Genomic DNA, 18,598 nt, shown 5'->3' with positions numbered 1-18,598 from the left:
GAAACATCCCTGACTTGTACATCACTAACACTGTGAGGCAGCAGTTTCATCATTTCCATTGCAGGGCCAGAGAGGCAGAGGCTCTGGGGACCTCAGAGCTCAGCATTTTTTTTAAAGGGTCAATTGTATAGAAAAGTTTGAGAACAGACTTATTTTAAAGACTTAAAAAAATCTATTCAGCGAAACCTTTGGAGCCAGAGCAGTAATATGAACTGTCCTTTCCTCCACCGACCTCTCTGCCAGCAGAGCTCTGTAAGCTGCAATTATTCTTCTTTTTTTGGGGAAGAATGGGGATAATGTATTATAGCAGTTGTAAGCCTAATTGTAATATAACTGCACAAGCTTCCCTGGGATAAAGAAATGCTATGACCTTTACATTAGTTTGTTAATTACTTAAATTACATAATAAAAAAAAAGTCACCAGTAGGAGCTAAATGTTATGGTTCTCGTCTAACGGGCAGTGCTGGTTGTCTCTTTGCCCTTTGCTTATTATTCTAACCTGGAGCACCTGGAATATAAGCAATTTCCCTCCGGGAATAATAAAGTATTTCTGATTCTGATTATTTACATACTCCATCCTCAAAACCGCTTTCTCCAGCTCCTCCTGGCAGATCCCAGGTAGCCTTCTTATCGGGTTCCTGAAGCTAACCTCTCACTGTGCAGGAGCAGCAGACCTACTTTGTGCTTCTCCCAGTTCTCTCTTTGAGCCTCCATATATCAGGAAATATGGCCCTCTGTTCAATCCCATGACTCCTTGCACACTGACCAAGTCAGTTGGTGATGGAAGCAGTGTGTGATCATAAACCAGACGGGCATCCTCAGAAAACTCCAGCAGGCGATTAAAAACACTCATAGTCTTTATTTGTAACAATGAGAGAGCAGTTGTTGTTCTCATTACGCCATATGATCATAAATATGTTTTAATGTGTCTATGGTGTCATATGGACAGTGGACAGTCACTTTCTTTCACCCTCTCTCTAAAGACATTTGTCCTGTCTCTAAACATTTTTACTTTGAGTCAATTCTGGCAGCTGACAGAATCACTAAGAGATTTGTCACTCAAATGCAAAGCCTCCACATACGGCTGCAAAGAGGTGTAATGGTTCTTATGTCGGACATCTGTCACCATCTCTGTCTGGCCCTCTTTCTCTGTCTCTATCTTTCTCCTCATCACTTTCCATTTCTGTCATTTCAATTGAATAAATGTGCCTTCTCTGTATCTCAGTCGTTCCATCTCTCTCCTCTCTATGAGGTGTCAGTGAGCTGGAGTATTCTTTCTCAGCAGCTATAGGATTGGGCCGTGATGTATTATTTATCTCTGGATTGCCCACAGAGGTTCAGTGGTGCTTTCGCTGTCTGACATCTTGGCACAAGCAGAGAGAAGGGACAAAGGGAATACACTGTAATCTAGGAAAAAGCAGGGCAAACACAAAGAGCGGTAGCACGGGAACCACTCCTGATTAAAGCCTCTCTTGTATCTCTGTCCTGTGTTGATGAGCTGATCCATTCGTCTTCTGCTATATTCACCCCCTTCCTTCCACAATCCATCACTTAGCATGCACAAGGTGTACAATGTTCAGACGAGAGATGATTTTAGAGCGTGTTTGTGTGACGGAACTGCAGGTAAATATGATCAGAAAGGTGCTAATCAATGGACAGATCTGTGTGTGTGTGTGTGATTGCGTCTGTGTGTGAAAGCATCAAGTAAGCCGAGTGTGACCAAATGAATTTATGACGCTTCAGCGATTCTTCTGAATCATTAGCTCGCGTTTCAGGCGGTGCACGAGAAATGGTACATCATGCAAGCACTCGCACTGTCCTGCACTGGGCTTACATGTAGCTTCAACCTCTCTCTGTGTTTCTGGATGATTAAATGTTAATATCATTAAATCAAATCCTTCCCTAATGATCAGGAGGAGAGCCGTGATGGAATCCGCTGCATGCTTTTGTTTTCTCCTACAGTCATCAGTCAGTACAGCAAGGAGGAGGTCAAAACAACACGTGGATGTGAATTTCAAGGAGCTACAAACACAAGAAGAGCTGGGGGGTTTCACTAAGAGATGACTAAAGTCCAGGAAAAACACAGGTATAACCCATCATGGTAGGGAGACTCAAAGGATCATCTTACAAGAAGAAACGCACTGTCTACACTCTGGACCTAATTTTCCCCACAGATTTACACATGGTACTGTTACATGATTGACTATGCACGCAGATGCATGTCAACTTAACTCAAGACTAGAGCACAAACTTTAAATGTCTGCATCCTGCTTTTGCTTAGACTGTATTCTGAAAGTTCATATTTCATTATGAAGGTTTAGTTGCTGGTTACTAACCAGAGTCATGTTTATGTGCCAAGAGACAAACCACAGGGCTACGGCATAAAGCCACCACAGCAGCGCCAACAACTGCAGCTACTTCAGTGCTTGAGGGTGGCTCCAAAAGTGGGTCAATCTTTGACTTCCATGTAAAAATGGCTTCTTGTTTATGTGGACACCTGCCCAGCAACACCTGCTATACTATCTGTTTGGATTTGGTGCTGCCAAGGTAGCAACAGCTAGAGCTACAGTAGCTTCAAAACCAGCTGGGTGGGAGGTCTCAGAAGGTGTATAGCTCAACATTTGTGCAGTCTATGGTCCTGTTTTGTTTCCTCACCTGCAGGCTGGCCAGGTCACTGCTGACACTGAATGCCATTCATGCCTACCACTTCACTATGTTGAAAAGCAGCTGGCAATAGAACTTTCAAAATAAAACATGACTATATAAAGTTCCATCAACTGTGTGATTTATATATTCGCAGGTTGGTGGATGACTGTGTAGCATCATATGCTGAGACATTCCACCATTGATGATAATGGTGATTACAGTCTACTGTCATCACAGACTGCTTTCAACATCTATTAAGCTGTCTCAATTAAAAAAGGGATCAGATGCCTACAGGTGTGTTTTCATCAGGGTCTAACACCAGACTGAATTTGTGGTTCTCCTCAGCTTAGATAGTCAACACTTTAGAGTAACTAGATAAAGACAAATACCTTGTCTTCATCTAGATATGAGGAGTAAACTCAAGATAACACAGCTGTAAACAGAAACACTGCCGCTTCATACAAAGAGGCACAGCTGAAGGTAACACTGCCCTTACTGTGCAGCATGTTGACTTCCGACCATGTTTTTATCTCAGCACTGAGAACTCATGATCAATAAATCACGACAGATCATTATGTAGTGTCAGGTGAAGCCACAAAGCACACACTGCTGCAAAAGAACTGTGAGAGGAACAGAGGAAGACAAAATGCTGAGGACAGAAGGATCATTTCCCTGAGATATGGATATTCACTAGAGAGTGCTGAAAGGCTATTAAATCCAATTATCTTAGCAAAGCTGTGTCGGGAACAAAGTGATTCCTTATCATTGATATGTCTGGTAATAGCCTTATGCCATTTCATATCAGCAGCCTTAAATGTCTAAGAGGAAACCATTGATTCTTTGCTTTAAAATCAACAGCCCATCCACACTAAGATATAGATCTAACCGCCAGTGTAGTTCATAATACTTTATGAAAGCTCTCACAGTGCTTTCTAGTGTAATTGTCTTTGAGTAAAATGGAATAAATGAATCATTATTATTTAGGCTTGGCAACCATCCTAGAAGGTGTCTGCATCCACGACAGAACATTAGCTGTGACTGAGTGACAGTGTACGGTCGGAGGGCATCTATCCAGAGAGAACTGCAGCGAGAACTCAATTAACACTTGACACAATAACCACAGCTCTCACTATACATCTCATCAACCAGCTGTGGACAACAACTGATGAGTTTCCATCAATCATAAGCATGAGAAAAATACATAAGCCAGAAAATAACAGATGATTTTTCTAATCCACTCTTTGTTCATTTGCATAACTTTGGTGAACTGAATAGCGGAATCATGTGGCATGTGTAATTATAAAATAACAACATAAAACACACAGCTGCCTTCTGTAATACAGCCATTCTACAGCAGTGGTGAGAAAGTCCATTATCAGCTTAAAAGACCATCACCATCTTTCATTATCTTCATGGGTGTCCTCCTCTGTGCTTGGATTGACAATGTGTTAGAGCCTCATTGTGTGCAGACAGACACGGTATAATGACTGAAGAGAGGGAGCGAGGATACACAGAAGATGTGGCTGGGAGCTGGGCTGCCTTCACTGTGTGCACCATTAGATTAAACTGAGTGTGAAGAAATCATGGGAACGGCTCAATCTCTGGGGAGGGCAAGTCACACTGACCGATTGGTGGTCAGTGTGTGGCAAGACATACCACAGTAGAAATAAAGTGCAGCAATGCAACAGATTTGTTGATGGGCTATCAAAGGACCAGCATGCTGTAGTGTTAGCCAGTATGCTGCTAACACAATAATATCAAATTCACTTCCTGTTTGTGTTTGAGCTGCACCTATACTGTACTACCTCAGCCAGAATTTCACCCACATTCTTTTTCTTGTTGCAAAACAAAACACAGAGCAGCTGATAATGTTGGTCATCCTCCATATTTGTAGTTATTTTTTTGGCAAATGTTCTAATGCTACTGTGAAACTGTTACTATAAACTGAATATTGTGGCTGAATATTGTGTGCGTTCGAAGGAATATAGCCTAAAAAATCTATTGAAATGTGTCCATTGTATCGTCAGCCTTAGGAGGTCAAGGGGGAGGATGGAGGTTTTAGGCCTGCTTCAGGCTGTCACCCAGGAGGCTTTAGTTTGCTTTTGCTTTTTTTAAATTGTATTAATTCCTAGGGATGTCCCGATCCGATCATGTGATCGGAAATCGGGCCTGATTATGTGGTTTCAGACTCAATCAGAATTGGACGTTACCTCCCGATCAGGACTCGGATATACCGGTATATGTATTAGGGCTGTCAACGTTGTGTGCAATGCGTTTCCACGGATTAATCCAGTAAAGTGCTGTGCAGGATGGCTCCCTGGCTTGTAATGTAGGGGTGTGATTGTTTGTTTGGGTGTGAGAGTTCCTGGGTTTGAGACTTGGATGAGGCGGGTGCTTTGTGAAAGTTACCAGTTTGGACGTAAGTATTTAGAATCTGCAGCAATGCATTTTGGGCAGTAGGGTAAGTATTACCCATGCAAAGGTAAGCGACACACGCACACACACACACACACACGACATGACTCGGAACATCACTTTGATGACATGAATTATTTGGGAACAACACAAGGGCAGGATAAATAACAGAAAAGTTAAGTATCAACCTGAAATTTCCTCTCACACAGCAGGTGAGCTCCATACTTGATATGGAGTCCTAACCTCCTTGACCCTGCCTTCTGACTGACTCGACCCATTGACTAAGAATCATCTGTAAAGTTGCTCTCCAACACAATCGTTCCAGAGGAGAATGCACAATCACACCCAGGCGGTGACCTCTCCGCAGCGCTCAGCATTCTGATGAACACTCCCTGCTCTATCACCCACACTTCAATTCCACATAATAGAGGCCAGGTCGTTCATTAGCGTCCTTTAAACTGTCAACTGGGAGAGGAGTGAGAGAGCATCATTGAGAACGGGAGAGAGAGACACACACAGCCTGTAAGTGTTAGAACTGATAGGCCACTAAAGGCTTTATATGCTGCTGTGATTTAAAGCCCAGCCACTTTTTCACTGCTGGTAGTTAAGAGGGGAATAAAGTCCACTTAATCTTCTACTTAATCTTACACTGGCAACCTTCTACACGTCAAAACACACTCGCACAAAACCTCACATGCTTTGGATGACATTTTTATTGTATGTTTGAAATGTATTCCCTCATTCCGGTTGTATCATGCCAGAGTGTTTCATTCCCTCTGCTCCATCTTCTGCAAATTTCATAGTTTACCTACAACCTTTTCATCTCCCCCTCTGTTCCTCTGATGTTTAAATAACGCACTCAGTGTATATTTTACATCGTTCCGCAATAGTAGTTAAAGGAATCTGAATGTATCGTTATCGTGCAGCAATCAGTGGACTTTTGACTGCAGGTGGATTTGTTTATATGTCAAATATATTGCCAAAAATGATCAGCTGAAACAATATTGGACTTCTCTGTCTCATCTTTTGATTTTAAAAGGTCATTATTGTCTTGCAGCTTGTGATGCTGCGTACAAATGACCCCAAAAGTTAATTAATTCAGTTTAGAAAAGTCAGGGTTTGTTTGGTTTTCCAGCCATCTTGGTAACATCTGACTGCATCTCAGCCATTGAAAAAAGACCTGCTAACAATTCACATGCACAAGCATCTAACCAAGAGACTTCTGATGACCTGTGCAGAGCTTTGGGAGGAGGCAGGAGCAGACAAAATATGAGAAGAGTGTTCACAGAGAGGCAGGAACAGACCATATAGATGAAAGTGTGAAAGAAACTACACAAGCAGGCTCAGAGTTACTTCCTATGTTGCATATCTGGTGCATATTGCACATATGTACCTTCACTTCTGTGGGTATTTCTACAAGAAGACCTAGAAATCACACATAAACACAGCCAAGATCTCAAAAGCAACTGTTCTGTTCTTATAACCACAGCTTTCACAAAGCAGCCTCGGCTGTAGTCAGTCAGCCAACCTTATACTTTACTGAAACATTACATGAGAAACAGACACACACACACAGTGACACACACAGATACACGTTTCCATCTTAATGGCCTCAGGGCCTTAGTTGCCCCAGAGAATTTTGGTATGTGTCACTTTCCATTTTGTGTTTAGTGCAGAGTGTGTGTGTGTGTGTGTGTGTGTGTGTGTGTGTGTGTGTGTGTGTGTGTGTGTGTGTGTGTGTGTGTGTGTGTGTGTGTGTGTGTGTGTGCTCATGTGTCAGTGTCGCTCTGTCTGTAATAGATAATGAGGAAATGTGCGTTTCTCTCCTCTAACCCCCGGAGTTAACCATCAAGTTCTGCGAATTGGCAGCTAAAGTGGAAAACTGGGAGCCCATTTCCTAACTAACTGTGTCACACTGTGCCGGACTCTTGTTTTGACTTCGTCTCTGCGGCAACGTGTCCAACCTAGTGGGGCCTCAGACGTGTTCCTCAGACCTCAACAAAGACAGGTCCACAGAGCAGAGAGGAATTATAGCTGCTGTCTTTATTGGAGGGTGTGACTCAGACAGCGACTTCATTTAAGAGGAGAAGAGGAATTACAACAGACACACACAACAGACAAACTATAAAATGACACACTGAGTGTGTCATTGGCAGCTAAAAAGGTCAAACATCTTTAAAGTGACTGCAGTTTATTTTGTGAATAGATTAATAAGATACAAAGATCTTGTGAAACATTACTATTTAAAGTTTAGATAAATGCAGCTTCATCACCAAACATTAACTTTTAGCACTGAAACTGCATGTTTGGCCTTTGTCTGCTGAGATCTTTAAGATCAGAGTGTGAGTGTCAAATTTAAAAAGCAAATGCCTATCAGACAACTGACTCAGAACGAAGTTATGGGTTTAAAAAACTGACATCCATGGGTAATATAAGAGAAGTACTACAGTCTTCAGACAGTCTTCAGACAGTCTTCAGACAGTCTTGAAACAGCATAGAACATAGCAGAACTTTCCTAATGACAAGTGTCGATGATTAAAATGATCCACTGGGAGGCCCTGTCAGTGTAACAGCTAGGTCTTACAACAACTGCACACACACAGAAAAACATGAGTTGAGTATAATGAATGTGCTTGTAGTTGTCCAGGGTGGTGGGTTTGGTCGGGATTATCTGCAATTTTTTTCAATCCCTACGACAGAACATGTTTCTAAAGATGAGAAACAGAAAAGCTGAAGAGAAAACTCGCCAGTGGCAAAAAGCACATAAATGGTCAGACAGTTTTTCTGAAGGCCTATGGGACTCTGAATTTCTTTTCTGTGATTGAAAACTCAAAAGTTATCTTAGAAATGTAAACATATGGAACATCATGAAACACAGTTCAGGAGCAGAACAGGAACAGTCTGATCTTTTGGTTACTGAGCAACAGAAAGTAAAAAAATGTAGCATGAAGTGCTTTCTTAAGTCATGAACGCGTTGCAGTAACACTGGGTTGGCAAGAAACAGCATGGAGTCCAGTAATTGTGTTTGTTTGAGGCAAGTAAAGTCTGTCTCCTTTACCTTCTTCTTGGACTTGAAGACATTACAGCGGAAGACGTTGCTCTGTCCGTCTCTGGCGATGTAGCTGAAGATCTTCAGATCCTGGGAGTCATGAGACACGTAGAATATCCTGAAAGAGACATAAAATAGGTCAGAAATGAAAGAAATCAAATCTGTAGATGATGCAAAAAAAAAACGGTGCACAGCCTGGCAGCGTTTCTAAATGTATCTTAAGACGCAAAACAGGCACCGAGCCTGGTACTCCAGGGCTTCCATGGGACAAAAATATCTTTATGCTTCTTTTTTATACTCAAAGGCAACAGACCAACATTTGAGGATGAGAAAATTGTTTTTAGATTAAGGACAAAAAAATTAAATAAAAAAAAATAATAAATAATAAAAAAATTATTGTTGCGGCAAGCTCATTAACACTCCCACTGAAAGCCAGGTAACTTTAAATCCAAGGAAAAATAAACACCAGTGATACAATCCGGCGCACAGAGACAGAAGCTAATACTATTGTGACAAAAAATATCCAGTGTGGAAAAAAAGATGCAGGGTGAAGCAAGAAGTCTGACTGGGAGGGGGGGGGGGATTGCGTGCAACCAACGGTGAAGAGATACACAAAATCCTGCCGGGCAGGTAAAAAAGGCAGAAACCATAGTCAGGAGACAAAGAAAAAAAAAAAGATAATAAAAAACAACCTGCAGGGAGGGAGAGCGCCGGATCTAATTTATGATGACAACAGAAAAGTGCATTACACAAGACAATATGGTGACAGGACTGAAACCACAGAACTGGAAAATGTTCCGCTTGTTTTTCATTTAAAGGATGCCACACAATCTTAAAGCTACAAATGACTTCACTGTCCTGGCAGCAGTGCTCTTTTGTGGATTTCAGTCCTGTAGTTTGGCAATTTGATGCGTTTACTGATGAGCTGCATGGGCTGCACTCAAAAGGCTACCTATTCTTTATCATGTAGCCTAAACACATAAGATTCAGGCAGGCGTTATCCTTTCCGCATCAGCAAGAACATACAATCATAGGTAGGTCAGCACAAGCTAAATTAGCTGCTAGCTGCAACACACTGTGTATCCATCACTTTTTAATCTGCTAATCTGCTGATGTCCCTCCTCCTGGGAGATCCTGTGTTTGTCCCCCGGGATGCATTCTTAACACGGGCCCAAACCACTTCATCTTTTTTTTATGATGCAGGTGCTGAATTCCAAGCTTACTCTGGTTGTCCAAATTTCTAATCCTACATCCACATAATCCACATAATACATAATCCCACAGAGAGATTTTGGTACCTTGTAGTCACAATCTCAGCAGTTTGATCTCCACCCAAAGCACACAGATATATCAAGATAGATCAACCTTCACCAAAACAATCTGGTGATATGATACCAAAATACTTCAAATCCTTCAACATTCATCCACAATGCAGAAAGAACAATCAGATCCACAGATTATAATCCCAGTCACAATGTTTTTGGACTGCAGATGTTTCACATAAACATTGAAAAATCTTTCATGATTAGAGCATTACAAAGAGTCCAGCCATTTGCTCTTGTTGATGTTTTATGTGCCTGCAGAAATATCATTATCCTGATTCCCAGCATTATTTTCAAGAGGTTGTAAATGGTCAGGGTTTGTTACAGCCTGTCATTCAACTGTTACAGATAGCAAGCTAGGAAACGTTGTAGTAGGTAGAGGTCATTGTAAATATTAAATATGTTTCTTTCTCAGCACTGTATGGCTGGATACTTTTGGAATAACCATGTGTGGTCTTTTGTTGGGGAACACAGTGAACTTGTAGAATATCAAGTGACTGCAGGAACCTCAGGCAGAGCAGCTCCCTAATTGGGTAATTAAGTGGCATATTAAGAGGCCTGGTAGGATGCTTGGAGTAATTTATCACAGTCAGATAATGGACAACCAGGCAGAAGCAAGAAATTAGGTGAAGGCTATGCAAATTAGGCTGCTGTCTGTGTTGAAATGTGTGTTACAGTGGATATTTGTGTGCATGTGTTTGGGTGGAGCAGGAATCAGAGGTCTCACCCTCTGCACTCTGTGACATTTCTGTGGTATTTGTTGTGGCCTTTTCTCTGGGAGATAGACTTGCACTGGCTTCCTGGTATGGATGGTGTCTTTGTCAGCTCTGCTTAGCAGACTGTCAAAATACCACATATCTGCAGTGACTCACACAATCACAGATACGCACACAAGAGACAGGGAGTTTCTGCCTGACTCCTGATCCAGTGTGCTGCTGCTGCTGCTGCTGCCGCAAAACGAATCCCTTTCAGGGAGTCAAATGTCAGTGTTACACATTGCAGTAGCACAGGTTTGGCTTACAATTATTTGATCAACGTTTATTATTTATTAAAATTAGACAGCGTTTTGGGATAAACGGGCCAGCTGGTAAGGATTTAAGCTTAGGGAACAAACAAAAGCCATCACACAGCACAAAGTGTACATGTGTATATAAGATGATTTTTGATCCATACTACTGCATCCTGCAATTTATGTTCATGTTCATGTTCAAACTGGTCAGTTAAATTATTAGTATATTTTATTATAATTAAGTTATTATTATGTTTAACTAAGAAACAAAAAACAAATCTGACAATTTATATACTCTAAAAGGTAAGATTTAGACACCAATACATAAGGTTGAAGGCAGCAACAAGTATCAAAAGATACTAAGAAGACTGAAAGTTCAAAATCCATATGAAACCATATACACAAAATGCCCTAATAAACAAGTGTAAATGGAGCGCATGCCATCACAAGGTTGTGTTGCTGAGTTCCAGTATTACTGTATCAGGCCATAAACAGACTTTGAAAGTTTAGGGTCAGCACCACGAAGCACATAACAGTAAAAACTTAGACAAAAAAAAAACAAACACAACACAGCTAAACTGGTTAGAATTAGGGCAGCATTCTACTCAAGGCACTGTGGCCCTGACGACGCAGCAATAACAAGCTAACGAGGGCTGCAGAAACACTTCTGTATATATTCCTCTGGGTAAATAAATAGGGGACTTCTATTATCAAGCCGTGTCATCTAGTGGAAGAATACTGACCACTCCCATCCGGCTGAATGTGAAAGTAATTGTCTCCCCTTTGCCCTCTCTTTAACCACAGTGTGACTTAAAAAAAAATGCCCTGACATTTTTATTTATTTATTTATTTTTCATCTGAAGCAGGGGATGCACTCTTGTGCTCTGCTAACTGTTGTCTACAGGGCAAATTTAAGACACAGATAAAAAGAAACATTAGCTCCTGTCAGGCGAGTGAAGCTCGGCAGAGAGTGAGTGAAAGCAAGCTTAGCTGAGTGGCTTAGCTGACAAATCCCCAGGCAGCGCAGAGATGACGGCTCAGATACATCTCTATCAAGTGTCTCTAACAGGAACAGCTGCCAAACATCCAGGTGAAGATGCCTCAGATAGATCAGATTGTGGAATAAGAGAGGCACAGGTTTCACACAAAAACTGTGGAAGATGGTTAAAGGCAAAATAAATCAGACTATAAACACAGCCAGCAGCGAACTTTTTATCTTGCATTTCAAGGGGTTGTCTTTCCTGCTTAAACTTACAATTTTCAACATTTTCACATCAAGCAGCGCCACCACTTACACTCTCTTGTCACAGTTGGAAATAACAGTAGGCAATACAACAAAGGTCATTTCAGCCACTCATAGCCAGCTGAACCTCTGATGTTTTTTTCTACAACTACTGTACACACTCAGCAATAATACAGCAGCAGGTAACGGCAGACACAAAAGTTAAGATGGGGACGTTTCTGCAAAACACGTTACACTGCTGCTCAATAGTAATCAATTTTAATTTTAGATAATCTACATCAGACATCTAAAGGACAACTGTGAAAGTATCATCACATCAACGACGTCTAATCACCTGGCATAGAGGAGCGTCTACAGTGAATGATTTTGCATCAGCATCTCAGGACTAGTCTGTCTCTTGCCTCCTTTTACAGAAACATTCACAATTTGTAATGGAAAAAAAATGAAGCGCTGGAGGCTGCACAGCTCCCAGTCTACACAGAGTGGAGGACTATGAGAATTCCAACAACATGGAGGCGACTTAGGTGCAGTCCTCTAAAGGAACCAATAGCACATTACCTCTCAGTGAAGGTATGGTGGCATGTGTATCATGATATGTATCGTATCGTCAGATTCTTGCAATACACAGCCCTAATTGTGTTGGGTAACAACTGGAAATGTAGGTTACATTTTATTATGTCAAACTCGGCTGTGGTTGTTCCTATTATAGTTCAACCAACAATTAGCCTTCAACCAATGAATACCACAATACGATATATCCCGATACTGTAACAAAGATATATTGCGATTTTATATATATATATATAAATATATAAAATCGCAATATATCCCGATACTGTAACAAAGACTGTAACCTTTGTTACAGTATATACAATAAATCCCGATACTGTATATACGATATATCCCGATACTGTAACAAAGACGGAATATATTGCAATAAAATCGCAATATATTCCGTCTTGGGATTTCAGGAGTATTTTAATTAAATCGATACCTGTATCTCCAAATAAAATATCATGATATTTCACAGAATTGATTTTTTTCTTACACCCCTAAACACAATGGTAGATTGGTAACTTTTTTTGGTAGGTAGTTTTTAGGTAGTTAGTACATGACTGAAGTCTTAAGTTGTGCTAACACCATGATCTTCCACAGAACATTTCGCTTTGGGAGTTAAAGACGTGAGACTTCTCACAGTAGCTGAAAATATAAAGAAACAATCAGGTAGAAAATCTGCCACTGAGACTAATAACTTGAGCAAAGGCTTGATTGTTTATGACCGGAAATGACATGAAAATTCAGTGCAGAGACAGAAAAAGCAAGAGACTGATTGAAAGCCCAGACATGGAGAGAGGTACTTTCAAAGAGAGGATGGATAGAGGCAGAAAGTGCGCGTGTGACGGATTATAAGTGACTAGAGAGATGCAGACAGTAAAAAGAGGAGCTGATGCATGAATTGTACATGAATAAGGAGTTTATATAAAGGAGAGTTGAGACAGCGAGGAAAGCATATGATTCATGACTCATCGGGTGACTGAAAGGCCAGCACAGCATTAGGAGGACACTCGTGCTACATCACAGGTAACCTGCTGCTGCGGCCTCGCCTCCCTTTAGGTGAGTATGACCAGGCAGCACACAAACAAACATGGCTGAAACCCTGCTCTTCGCCCTTCTCTTCACCCCAGCATCCATTTACTTTTGACAGGCAGCATAATGCAGCATTAACAAGACTCTCGATGGCCACACACGCTCACTCACAGCTGGTTAATAAGGCCTTCTTGTTATTAACAGGTTGAAGAACGTTGCGGTGGGATGTGTGAGTAATGGAGTGGGCTTGTTTAAGAAGGCCTCGGCCATTTTTCCTTTGATAAATCGCTGCCAGTGAAACACAGCTGCTATAAATCAAAGGCTGAGAGGAAATACGCCGCACACGCACAGTATCGACAAGCACAAAGTTATGGGGGATCAATACAATAATGCACCGGTGCCAAATCAGGCTGTGGATGTCTCTGTTGGCCTTTTCGCAGCACGGGGATCATGTTCAGGAATGAAAGCCAAACACAGATGAATTAATATCATCTCTGCTCATTTAACATCTTGTTATTGAGAATCTACAAAAGCTTCAGTGTGAGATTACACAGAACATATATGAGGGGACTGCAGAGTCTCTGGAATGCATGGTGGACGGCTCACTCATCTTTAACACACCATGCTCTACAAATTTGGGTTCCGTGAGTTAAAGACTTAATTGTAACACCTCTAGTGCATTGTGATGTGTCCAATTTGTGCTGTGATTAAAGCCTGATTTAATTAGTCCAGTTTGTAAAACTGGATGGATTTGAGTGACAGGTTTAAGAGCTTTAGAAGAGTAATTAGAGCATGTCCAGCCCATTAGGTTAATTGTAGTAAGTGTTATGGTGCGAGAATACAGAGTCAGGATGTGCCATAAGAGTTCTATCATCCCCTAAAAACTGGTGGCGACTCTATTAGTACATAACTTTAAATTATTGTCATGACATGCCGGTCTGTTTTTGCGACATTTTCTTAAACACAGGTTCTTTGGATCAGACCATGTGTTGGTCATCTTTTGGCAAATGTTACCCTGCATTAATGTGGGGAGGTCACATTATTTTTCTTGACACAAAGCTTGTTGTGTGTCAGTCGGATTTGAATATTAAAATTTCCACTAACAATGAATTATAATGTAAAGGCTGCTCAGTCAAATGTCTCTTGGTTTAACCACTGTAACAGACAGATCTAACACTAGTGTTACTGTGAACAGTAGAAACATACTTTTGCCTTACAGTTTACAAACCCCGTTGTTGTTTTCTGCACATTCAGGGTGGGAACAACCTAACACCGTTTTCCAGAATAGCTGGGCAACACAGAGATAAACCAAACTTAATTACACTGCCAACAGATCAGGCATTATGTTGATTAAAAAAAGACTATAAGTGGCAGGGTGAAAAGGTGTGGGTTCATTACAAGGAAAGCTGTTGTGTCAGCTCAACCTCTGCTCACATAAAGAAAACTCTGGGAATTTTTATAGCACAGGCTCCGCAATTCTGAAAGTAACACAACAGACTTAATCATCCAGCAGACAAGCAGCTTCCTTCTGAACTTGTTAAAGTCGAGACAAGTTAGCCTTCCCATTGGTTTATTCCTTCATGCATTATATAATAAAACAGTAAAGCACTGCAGTTTTGAGATGTTTATAAGAAGCGAGGTCACTAAATAAATATCCCCCGTCGCTCTGCAATAAACTGAGCACAGTGGAGAAAACTGAATGAAACGCTCGCATTCACATTAACCGCAAACAAACCAAGACAGGTTCAATATGTATGTGCTTCATTCAGGTATTCTGCCTCAGGAATAATAGACCTATAGGAAAGATTGTTTAGAATTGTACACGCACTGCATGTGCATGTGTGTATTTGAACACAGAGCCTGGATTGAAACTGCTGCATGCAATAAAATGAGCTCATCTGAGTCAATGTCAATTCTCACAACATTCCTCACTTTGAGCCATGTTTAGGTGGAGTTTATCTTCTAATATTTATAACACTATACAATCATTGTGCTACTAAAATCCGACCTTTATGCATGACTGCACAACTGTAATAAAATGCAATGATACTGACCTTTCTATTCAGTAGCATACGAAAGGAAATGACTGAGCCTACCTCAGCTCCAGCTGCACTTTGGATGCATGTTAGATGGAGACAGCCACTGCCAGCGCAGCAGTGATGGAGCCTGTTTACTAACACAAAACTACATCATCAGAAAACCTGTCGAAATTGTCTATAAGCTTGATATTATATTTATTATATTATGCATCACCCAGCTCCACTCTGACTCCATATTACAAAGCTTGTTGCATGCAGTTTAGCTACACACCTGCACAGACATGTAGCTACAAAAGCGAAGCATTGTAGACTAAACGCAGGAATCAAGAGCGCTGAAGCTGCTTTTCCTGGAAACCAGACTGTATTCTGTGGTTATTTCTATTAATATCGGACAACAAAACAAACCTGTTTGTTCAATAATATGGGGAATATAAAAAAGCAATACCTTTCCAATTAGAGAGTCAATACAATTAAAGCTCACGATTTTCAGCATTTCCTTTATCTGTACTATTTTCTGCTGCCATGTGTGTCGCACAAGCTACACTTTCCCATCTGCATGTCAAGAAAGAAGAAAAACATCACTCAGTCATGCATTACACATGCACACATATGCATACTGTCTGCACCACATGAATTAGAACATGACACATTATGCATTAGCAGCACCTTCCAAGGTCATCGAATGGATCGAGCGTGTGATGGGAGTTCTAATTAACACAAAAGCAGTGTGTTACAGCAGCAGATTTGTTTTCCCTGAAGAAATAAGGAAAGAAAACTCAACACAGCATCTTTTAAAGGCACCAAGGGCAGAATGAAACCTGCTCACCTTCCAGCTGAAGGTCTTCTAATGATGACTTTTTATGAAATAAAAATTCCAATAAATCCATAGTGCAAAATTTCTATTGTTAAAGTATGTGCCGCACACTCTGATCTACAAATATATATGACCTTCATTATATGTGAACGTGGGCTTTCTAATTATCGGCTGAGAAAAACATCTGCCATCCTTTAGAAAAAAGAGTGAAAATTCAGACCATACGCACCAAAGATCGCAGGATTCTTTTAGCTTTTGGAGGCACGGAAAGGTTGAAAACTAGTCTCCATCACACTGAGGTTTGCTCATTAATGCTGACGTTTCATCCTCTTTTCTTCTTCACTGCTTATTACTTCACAAATGAGGACTTGGGCCGACTCCTCCACATCCTTTTATACACCTCCTCATTCCATTTTTATTTTATGTTACTTTCCAACACAATGCAATTCAATGCAATTTAGGTACCTCAGGGTGTGGGTTGAGAAAACAAAAACAAGAGCTATAAAGTGTCCAGATGTAACAGCTTTTCAAACTAGTTGACCAGTTGCAGATTTTAATATGAAGAACAACTTCAGTTACTGTGGATCAGCTTTTCTGACTTTCTGTTATGTTCCATGTTTTGACCAGACTCACCTTCCTTGAGGCGCATTGGACATAAAACCGACCCGGATGGTGAACCAGATATGTTTTGAATTTGGCCCAGGGCATTATGGGATGCATCTGTTCTATAACAGATAGGCAAAAGTACAATTACTCGCTCAAGAATATGTATAATAGGTTGGACTACACTAAATGTAGGGTTCTGTACAGACCTCAGTCTGGTTTTGGTAAAGCTCAGAGACCTAACTTACTCTTTTGAAAAAAGTAGAACCAAGAACCAAGAATCAAGGTTAGCTAATTGGGTATGAAAGTGTTGGTGGTCTGTTAATGCTAAAAATGTGTAAGCATAGTTAGCACTTCCTAATACTATTGCGGCTTTAAACACTAACACAGTTTATCTCAGAGATGGCTAAGACACAAGAGATCATTTCCTGTATCTGTGTCACATGACCTAACTACCCCACCACTTTATTCTATACTAATTCTAGTAGACATACAGACAAACAGTAAAGACTTCTGAGAGTGTGCTGACAATAAGACAAACACACTGATGGTTACATTGTTAGTACGACGATAATGTATTCTCTCATTCATATGAATAGCTTTCAGGGGGTAACATGCAAAGTGGAGATCTGAAAATAGGTTAAACATCAACCCCAGTGAGGCTACGTGTGGATAAATATGAATGAGTGCGTCACGGTCAGAGTGTTGTCATGACTGCTTATGAAAAGCAATCAGTCAGAGAGGGAGGACGATTCCTTTACAACAACAATCAGACTGTTAAACACCTCAAGCATCACACACACAGGGCACACAGCAGCAGCGTCATTTAAGGTGCCTGGTGTAATATTTGCACACACACAGAGCTGCACCATAAATCGTGCACCAGGCAACACAACAACCTCTGATGCATGGGTCAAAAATATAAGAGGAATTAGTTTAAGTGGACCTTCTTTAAAATTCAGACTATTTTCAATAAAACACCTGAATCCTTAAGGTGCACAGTAATTGCGTAAAGATGAGGACAAACAGAAAGAGGCAGAATTAACTCAACAAGCTTTTCCTCTCAGAGCCAAAACACCTTTTCCTCTTCTGTGTACTGATCAGTGTGTGTGTGTGTGTGTGTGCATGTGTGTGTGTGCTTGTGTGTACCCGTATCATGTCCGGCCACCCCACCCAGATCTACCCGGGGGAACACAGACTCACAAACCAAGGTCATGCTCAGATACCTAAACACACACCAGTGCAGACACACACATACACACAGACAGACCTGGTGCCCAGAGGCAGTGAGTGGGCAGAGAGAAGGAAAACAAGAACTGAACCATCCTTATTTACATTCGATTGAGGGAGCATTACAGCAGCAGCTGCAGTTCTAGAAGAAAAATAAATAACAGCAGACGCACAAACGGAAGAAAATGAAATCCCTGTAATGACACGGTACTCTAACACAGCCCAGCTGCGGAAACAGGTGATCAATACACACTAAACATGTCAAAAATATACTGAAAAAGGGACTGAAATTAAAGATCAGGCAGTAAATGCAATAAACATGGCGGCTATAGAGTTATTTTTTTTCTCCATTTAGTGCTGCTCTCCCCGAGCTGCACGGCCACAGTAAACAGTTAAAGGTCATTTTAGACACAGTGAGGCCTGTGGAACTAATGTGCTTCTCTTTTACCCAATTTATTGTTACAATTCCATATCAGAGTGATCAATGGAACAATGGAAAGAAAAAGATAAACAAAAAGCAGCACAGAGAGAAGGGGCAACAGTAAAACACCCAGCCTGCTTAGCTCCATGCTCTCCTGTCCCCCTGTGTGGCCCAAAGCTTTCCTGTAAAATGTTTGTCAATGTTTGTTTCAAGAGAAGCT

The 18,598-nt window shown here is 41.0% G+C and overlaps 1 protein-coding gene across 4 annotated transcripts in view; it reads right to left on the bottom strand.

Annotated features, from left to right (window-relative positions):
• The window catches only part of LOC114434383 (carboxyl-terminal PDZ ligand of neuronal nitric oxide synthase protein-like), a 134,006-nt gene that overhangs the window by 56,128 nt on the left and 59,280 nt on the right, over positions 1–18,598 (bottom strand). For all 4 annotated transcript variants that reach the window (XM_028403593.1, XM_028403594.1, XM_028403596.1 and 1 more), the window contains exon 5: positions 8,120–8,228. In XM_028403593.1, the coding sequence (XP_028259394.1) occupies positions 8,120–8,228 (109 nt within the window). The remainder of the gene's footprint in view (positions 1–8,119; positions 8,229–18,598) is intronic.

This window comes from Parambassis ranga, chromosome 4 (genome assembly GCF_900634625.1).
Source record: "Parambassis ranga chromosome 4, fParRan2.1, whole genome shotgun sequence".
Taxonomy (NCBI): domain Eukaryota; kingdom Metazoa; phylum Chordata; class Actinopteri; family Ambassidae; genus Parambassis; species Parambassis ranga.
Note: the sequence above shows the minus strand (reverse complement) of the source record. Positions and strands in the feature narration are given on the sequence as shown.